The sequence below is a fragment of the Myxine glutinosa genome, chromosome 14 (genome assembly GCF_964187855.1).
Source record: "Myxine glutinosa chromosome 14, kmMyxGlut1.1, whole genome shotgun sequence".
In the NCBI taxonomy this organism is placed as follows: Eukaryota; Metazoa; Chordata; class Myxini; order Myxiniformes; family Myxinidae; genus Myxine; species Myxine glutinosa.
In genome coordinates, this window is record NC_136274.1 from 61,958,654 (window position 1) to 61,967,268 (window position 8,615).

The following is an 8,615-nucleotide window of genomic DNA, read 5'->3' on the forward strand; positions in this document are numbered from 1 at the left end:
GTATGCATACACCCACCCCCACTCTGTGTCCCCCATGTCAGTGACCTCCACCTCATGTTACCCCCTTTCTGCTTCCCTTTGCCCCACCCCCTTCCAGCTGCGATCACACTTCCCGGTCGCACTCATCTGCTCCTGGGGTAAGTGTTTGGCACCTGAGAACTTGAAGAAGTTTCTGATCTTTGAACTTTTACTGAACTGGTACCGACATTGCCTTCATCTGCAGCTTGATGGAGTACTGCTCTTCCCTCTGGGCTGGTGCTCATCTCCCCCTTTGCTTAGCTTGGTGCGGTGAAAACCAGGGCCTTCAAAATCATTGGTATTCCCCACGAAAAAGCACAATCCATGGGCCTATCACTTTCACATCACAGACAGGTTGGTGGTGTCTCTATCATCTACCACCTTCTTTCTTGTCTTGCACAATCGACCTTTTCCATGGTCTGTCTCCCTCCCCTCCACCCCTAGTTTTTGCACGGCACACACGGTCTATGGGGAACCCCATTCTGGTGAAATTCCCAAAAACCAAACTCACTCCTCACCTCCACTCATTTGTTCCTCCCTTTTCCCCCCACCTGTGAAACCAACTTCCTCAGTCTTTTCAATCTCATTCTTCCCTCCCGTGCTTCAAGACAGGTGTTCACCATCATCTCTGGTCATCCCCTATATACAACCATGATATTGTCACTGCCATTAACCCTCCGCAAGCCCACCTCTGTCTGGGTTTTCAGTTTTTCCTTCCACTTCTGCGATTGAGAGTTCGGGGCTGTATCCATCTTGTTCACCCCATGTCCTCCCCATGTTCCTTGGTTGTCCAAGTCTCTGTCTATATTGTACCTCAACCCTGCTGTTGGCGTCGACCCCCAACCTCTTTCCACTGTTTTTTTTTTGTTGTTTGGCTACATCCTGGTCTGTTCTGTGTTCTTGCTCCTCTATGGGCCTTGACACAGTATACAAAAAATAAAATGTATATTTGAATGAATGAATATGAATGATCGTTTTAAGGCCATTTTCCCCGCTAGAGCAGGGATTAGCCTTGCGGGCCCCATGACAATCATGGTTCCCTATTTGAAGCAATGTTTTTATGGCCGGATGCCCTTCCTGGCGCCAAACCTTAGTCGCCTCTTACGATGCGCAGGGATACGGTGTACCTATTCTAAATCGGGTACACACCGGGATCATTCATCCCAGCAAGCTGGTACTCAATTTGCCGACCTCGGAAGGATGACAGGCTGAGTCAACCCCCCTGGTGTTAATTTAGCGATCAACCAGGATTCGAACCCAGGATCCTAGGATCCCAAGCCGGCACCTTAACCGCTAAGACAACACCAGGCTATATTTAAAATGGACAAATCAACAAAGCACATGGAACCTGACCCTGGGAACCCGGCATCATGAGTTAAGTACCTGTACTCCAAAGTAGACACCATCCAGGTGTAACCATTTGTTTTGCTTACTTGCAATGGTTGACAGAATTCGTTTTGCTTACGTTAAGGGCTTGCAATGTTATCACCTGACTTACAACCCGCTGAGTTCACTGACTTAGAGCTGACTCTGCCGTAATCGGAGAGCGAAGAATGCTTTTGCTGCTCTTCCACATGCAAAATATTTCCTACTGTAGAACTCACCAAGACAAGCATGCATCAACTATAAGCATCGCAGAACCCTGAACCAAGTCAGGAGCTCTTGGGAAGGCTAAAACATTGACGGCCGTGCCAGTAAGTTTTCTTTCACAATCACATGTACTAGCTCCCTATGTAATAAAAAGATAAAAACAGGATGCTTCAAAGGTAACACACTACTGGACTGTCATCATGCTGTTCCTATAAGGAGAAAAAAAAAAAAAAAAAAAAAAAAAAAAAACTTCAAACTTTGGTTTTGAAATGACCAAAAAAATAAATAAATAAGTATATGTTCTTGGAAGTGAAACCAACTGCACTTCTAGAAGACAAAAAACACAAGTAGTTTTTTCCTTACCATGGAGGAGCCGTGATGCTGGTCCGACAGGCGTACTCTCAGAGATATTTCCTAGGAGGGAGAAAGAGGACTTTTCTGCACTTGCCAGAGGAGTGACCATCGGTATAGGGCTATTCTTGTGCACCGAAGTGAGCTGAAAAGTGGAAACCACACAAGTCGACAAGGCATCAGTCGTCCGAGTAAGTTGTTTCGTCACCGACGTGGTTGCGCCTCCAGATGAAAAGCAACTGGCAGGTGAAGTAGAAAGAGCGACAGGTGTTCTTGATGGAATTGGTTCATTGTCACAGGATGCAAAAGAATCGACGGAGATCAAAAGAGAGCTCTTCCTGTCAAAACTCTGCTTCTCCTTTTGTAACAAAGATGGAGAAGGGGATGGGGGTCGAGTTGTGCAAATTGATGTTGAGCAAAGATTAGTTTGTGTGGAAGGAAAAGTTGAAGGAGTACACTGCAATGTTGCTGGGGTTTCATACGTAGGCAAAACATCAGCATCGCTGTCGCTGGGGGGGCTTGTGCTGCTGGGCGATCGTGACAACTGCGCGCTGCCACAAGTTGGCGAGACGCTGTGGGCGTCCAGTGAACGTTGAGATTGGCGGTGGATAAAATCTGGTGACCTTTGGGATTCGACCTGTAATGGGCTGATGGCTCCCGAGTTGCCAACATCAAATGGTCGTCGAAATTCCAAGTGTGGATTGCAGAAAGCCCTCGTACTGCCACCTCGTCGGACAACTCCTCCCCTTACTCTTGCTCCTCAAATGAGAAAAATAATAAAAAGAAACAATAAATTTTCATTGTTTTGGCAAATGGTCATTATAACAGGATTTTATTGTTAATTAATATTTCATTAAGTAACAGCATTTCTCCAACTTGGCTTTTAAAAACAAGACAGAGCAAATGACAATGCGGGGCCCCGGGCCCACCCAAGGTATATCGATTACAGTAGATCTGAAAACCAGTGCAGAGACACTTATTCAGTGACCGACACATAACACTGATAAAAAAAGTATTTCCTGTTCCTTTGTGAACATGTGAAGCTAATCAATTCCCATGTCCTTACAAATCACAGAATGTACGATAGCAATGCCTAGTACATAGTAAAAGTTAACTTGTATGTTACACTAGCAAGAGCACGGTATAAAATAATCCTGTGCTTAGGTTAACAAATAAAATGTTATCTTAGACAACTTTGTCAAACTGTGCCTTAGGTCACACTAATCAAGCCCGTAGGCCATGCAGTGCATGTCAGACCATGGGTTAGACTAGTCAGCTCAAAATGCAACTGAGCCCGCATGGTCGCACTAGTCGAGCCTGCAGCCTTTGCAGCGTAACTCAGGCTCAACTAAGCAGGTTGTGATGTGATGAATACCGCCAGGGTGTGCATGTCGAGACTGTGTTCTGATGTGTGTGTGCTACAAGGCCCAAGAGAAATGCTGCATCTGTTGATGTTGATGCAGCATCTTTTACACCACCTTATTTAACACGTTACATTAGCTATCCCCGCCTGTTGTTTGTGTCCTTTATGACGTCGCTAAAAACAACAGCAAGTTTCCTGTTTGGAATGATTTCCAATTGTTTGACTGACAGACAGGCAGACAGACTAAGAATTTATTTCTTTTTTACCTTACTCTTCTGCGTATGCGCGATCGGGACGAGATTCCGTACAATTTCCCAAATTCAGAACCAAAGTACGGCAGTTTAGGTTTGTGTTCCGATTCATGTTCTGATTTGTGTTCTGCAATGCTCAAAATATAAGATTCAATTGAAATGAAGTTGTTCCTTGATCATAGACAGACACAGAGTGAACCAATTGCTTAACCTTCCCCCACCCCTCCGTTTTGTGCGTGGTAAAATGCTAGAAAGACCACTTAACTGCAGTGTTGCAAGGGTACATAGAGTATGTTAACTCTGAGAATCAACAATCTATATTAGTAGATCTGCATACAGACTCAAAATTAGAATAACCTCTCCCATTTGGGAAAGCCAAACAAACTTGTAATGAAAATTTGGAAGTCAAATAAGATATATTAAACGCATATCTCAAAACATTCTGCACAATACCAATTAATGGAATTGGCGGTTGTACACCTGAAAGCACAATTAAATATTTTTGTACCTCCTTGGCCTCTGAAGCGAAAACCTTTTTGGCAACTCCTGGAAAGGGATTGGGTTGTGGAAAAGGGTTGGGGGAGGAGGAGAAAGATCAAAATTAAACTGATACTTCACTTGGCTCTCAAAAAACGTTTTCTTTTTTTACATTAAAAGGATAAACAACTCACTTGATCTGACTGATGTCACAATCCAGCTTCTTCCAAAGGGAACAAAGTACGCTCGTTGTATCGGTCACAGGCTCTGTGGATCCCAAAAGTCTGATTAACTCCCTCTTCGAGAGATAATTACACGACATGCACGAATAATTACACGACATGCAAAGGTGAAGCATACCTCTGGCCTTGATTTCAGAATATTCATCCAGAATTATCTTCAGGGAATGACCAAACAAGGACTGAAAAGAACATTGTTCCATTAGAATAACTAGAGAAATACCCGTGCTATGCACGGGTGGGAGGCCAGAAACAAACAGGCAATGCAGATACGGTGAATGCTAAAGCATGAAACCAATAAATTCCACATTCCTGCAGCACCTTCAGATGCACATCATGGAGAGCAAGTTCGTGAAGGACTTCCATGAAAAACGTACCTGTTCGCAAACAAACGGGTACGTTCATGCACAGAAACATCGATCGTGGGTCCGTGGCGAATCTGCATATGGCAATGGCAAAATATCAGAAATTGAAGGGTTTTTTATTTTAAACGATTCATATAAACATCCGTTGAATCATATCACACGCAAATCATCAAAATCTAAACAGTATCTTTAGAATTTCAATAAAAGCCACATCACTGTTCATATCGGTAAATATTATTCCATCGTCTTTCAAATCGTGATCGATACACTATGATCGTGATGATCGTGAATCGTGATCGATAATGATAATAGCGTTCACAATCGCTATGTCGTATGTACTCCCGATACGTGTACCAAATTACCGATACGTGTATCTGTACCAAATCAACAGTTAAAGGGATTTTGAGCCGATAGGTGTTACGGCCTTGGCAAGATCGATGGAGACAGTGATCTGTTAGATCTGATCCTCCTTCATGCCACATCCGATCGATGCAGCCGTGCAGCGATTGGTGCAGCCGTTTGTGCGGCACACGGTGCAGGGATCGGTGCAGCCGTTTGTGCGGCACACGGTGCAGCGATCGGTGCAAACGTGGACTCCCACACTGCCACATCCTGCTGATACTTGCTCCCGCATGACGTTTCCGCATGACGGATGTTTATATAAATCGTTTAAAAGAAAAAAAGGCTTCAATTTCCGATATTTAGCCTTTTCATTCGGGCATCCCAATTGAAGCCCCGACCATAGGGTGGGCACCGTTGCTCGACGTAAGAAGACGTCACAATGAACGTCGTGCGAACGCGAATGTTATGCGGGAGTCCAAACCTGAGAATGCTGGAGACTAAAGCTGAAATTGGGAAAACTAAATAGCCTATTTTACTCCTGGGGATCCCAGGATTACCCACCGAAAATATCTTTGCAATCGGTTCAGCAGTTTTTACGGTACCTTCGAACGGACAGACAGACAGACAGACATTTGGTGAATTATAGTAAGATGTCAGAGCCAAATACACCACATCCCTTCCTACATTCATTCATTCATTCCATTCTACCCAAACAGGCACTTCCGCTCAAGCTGGGCAGGTTCTATGACTCTCATAGACATGCGACGTCCTCACCACCCACCAACGATCGTTTAGCTGCCATCAATGCCAATACGTCATCAAATTTATTTATGAGGGGAACTAGGCAGAGAATTTAAAAGCCAAGATGATATAATTCCGAGCAAGACCACCATGCATCAGCCTGGAGTCAAGTCGTGGTGGCAATGATCGTGACGGTGCAGGCACTAAAGTCGGATGTAGGAATGTTGGACTAACCCGGAAGGAGATAGAGTATCCTCTCGCCGCTTCGTGTGACAAGAGGTGCTCATATAGTGTCAATCGTGTCCAACATTCAGGTGGAATCACAATCTCAAACGAACATCTCATTCATGCTCAAAAATGCATTGGCCTGGCACGGCCAGAAACTCTTCTTCAAACAAAACAAACATCATTTTTGGGAAATATTTCAGTTTTGTCAAACTGACCGACAGCGAGAACGGAATGATGCCCTCCGTCCTGGCAAACTCGGCATATTCAGCAAGATATGGGCTTTCCTCCACAAACGTATGGCAAGTGTTGGTGAGCTTTTCTTGTTGCAGATATCCTGCCAACAAAAAATGCACAAGCACACAGACTTGGCAAACAGCTGTAGGACCTTCGGATCCAAGACAAGAGTATGAGGCATTGTCAATCATCCGAATAAATCAAATAAAAGGTTTATTAGGATTGTTTGTCATTTTCTGAACCAATGTACAAGCACGGCATCAGGAACTCCTTGGGTGGAGCCATAAGCCATCTCAAACAGTTTGCAGACTTGCCATTGTAACAATCTCTCCATCTTCGTGCTTTGCCAATCCAAATTCTGATTGTAAGCCAATAGCTGTGAGATCAAGGAGCTGCAAGTGTGCATATATTCATGTGTGCATCACTGAAATAAAATCCTGGCTTCAAATCAACTTCCTCAAACTTAACTATGATAAATCTGAAATAATCATCATTGGCCCAAAAACGCTCACCAAATCCACCCATAACTTTGCCCTCAACATCGACGGTTTCCCGGTATCCACCTCCCCTCACATCCGGAATCTTGGCATCATCTTTGACCAAACCCTCTCCTTCGACAAATACACTAAACAGATCACAAAGACAGCCTTCTTTCACCTGAAAAACATCACCCGTCTCCGTCCATCCCTCTCCTCCACGGCTGCAGAAACCCTCATCCACGCCTTCATCACCTCCCGTCTGGAGTACTGCAACAGCCTCCTCTATGGTTCACCCTCAACAATCACCAATAAACTCCAATACATTCAGAACTCCGCTGCCCGTCTACTCACCCATTCCCGGACCCGTGACCACATCACCCCCGTCCTTTACAAGCTTCACTGGCTCCCCATCCCCCAGAGAATCCAGTACAAAATCCTCCTCTTGACCTACAAAGCCCTCCATAACCTGGCCCCATCCTACCTGGCTGACCTCCTCTCCAGACACACTCCCACCCGCAACCTCCGCTCTGCTGGTACCAACCTCCTGACCCCCCCCCCCCCCCCCCCCCACATCCGGAACAAATTCAGATCCTGGGGGGACAGGACCTTCTCCATCGCTGCTCCCACCCTCTGGAACTCACTACCTCACACCATCAGAGACTCCTCCTCGCTCACCACATTCAAAACATCACTCAAGACCCACCTGTTCAACACTGCATTCAACATTTAACCCACAGCATTTAACCCCTGACTATCTCCTCTCCTTCTCCCTCCTTTTTGCTTTGATTATTTACCGATTGATTTTTGTCTTTTTGCACTTGTTTTTTGTACTCTGTCAAAGCGTCTTTGGGCTTCTTGAAAAGCGCTATATAAAATAAATGTATTATTATTATTATATATTAAAAGTGTGCATGTGTAAGGTGTGCGAGTGTTTAAGGTGTGTATGTGTAAGGTGTGTGTGTGTATATATATATATATATATATATATATATATATATATACATATATATATATATATATATATATATATATATATGTGTAAATAAATGAACAAACCAAATCGAAGACCTACATCGAATGGTACGTGAACGATGTCGCACACCAAAGTAGGCCTACAATAAAAAATCGGATGATGCTGTTCTGGTTTTAAAACAACCCTCGCAGGCAAAAACAAACACAAATAAACATCCAGCACAACCAAGACGTGTGTGTGTGTGAATCACAAATAAAAACGCTTCAACATTAAAAACGTCAACAAAACGATAAATAAACATAAAATCTGTGAAATCGCAGAAACATGTCAAAGGGAAAAAAACAAACGTCAAGCGCGCCAAAGCTCTCTCGACTAGTTTAGGCCGGAAAGGCTACGCGTCCATTATCGCTCGGCCAATTCGTCCAACGCTTCACCAAATAAATTTGGAGACGAAGAGACCATTTTGCAGAAAGGATTCAGAAGTACTTACCCAGAACCAATCTTGCCACGTCCGACGGCAAGATCATACTGTAGGCCGAACAAGCCGCCTCAGCTAGGCCGATCTGACCATCAAGCCACGCCCCCTCGCCAACCCAGCAAATTCGATAAATAAATAATCCCGCGATTTCCTCGTTGTTAGTAAATAATTAATTATTAATCGATCAATACCACAGAATGCCAGGTCAGCTGTTGTGTAATGCAAAAGTGGGTCTACGCAGCAGAACACGTGATATTGTGCAATCCAAAAGTAAACCAACGATCCGAGGAATAAATGTTTTAATTGACATCTACGCCTCGTTATACCCGTTATTGGACCGTCTGAAGGAAACTGCATCCGTCGATATGCATTCCATTCAATTTTCCGTTAAATTTTGTCGTCCGCGTTCGCTGGCCTCACAGTGGGCGTGGCTTTCTTACAGTAGGCGTGGCTTTCTTGCAGCGGCGCACCGCGTTGGCTCGGCCC

At 44.4% G+C, this 8,615-nt stretch overlaps 1 protein-coding gene across 1 annotated transcript in view; it reads right to left on the bottom strand.

The window, feature by feature from the left end:
* Positions 1 to 8,232, bottom strand: part of NPAT (nuclear protein, coactivator of histone transcription) — a 50,310-nt gene extending 42,078 nt beyond the window's left edge. The window contains exons 1-6 of the mRNA XM_068135984.2: positions 8,142 to 8,232; positions 6,181 to 6,299; positions 4,411 to 4,471; positions 4,245 to 4,317; positions 4,082 to 4,119; positions 1,972 to 2,718 (exon numbers count right to left, since the gene is read on the bottom strand). Coding sequence (XP_067992085.2) covers positions 1,972 to 2,718; positions 4,082 to 4,119; positions 4,245 to 4,317; positions 4,411 to 4,471; positions 6,181 to 6,299; positions 8,142 to 8,178 — 1,075 coding nt within the window. The 5' untranslated portion in view covers positions 8,179 to 8,232. The remainder of the gene's footprint in view (positions 1 to 1,971; positions 2,719 to 4,081; positions 4,120 to 4,244; positions 4,318 to 4,410; positions 4,472 to 6,180; positions 6,300 to 8,141) is intronic.
* Positions 8,233 to 8,615: the final 383 nt, after the last annotated feature.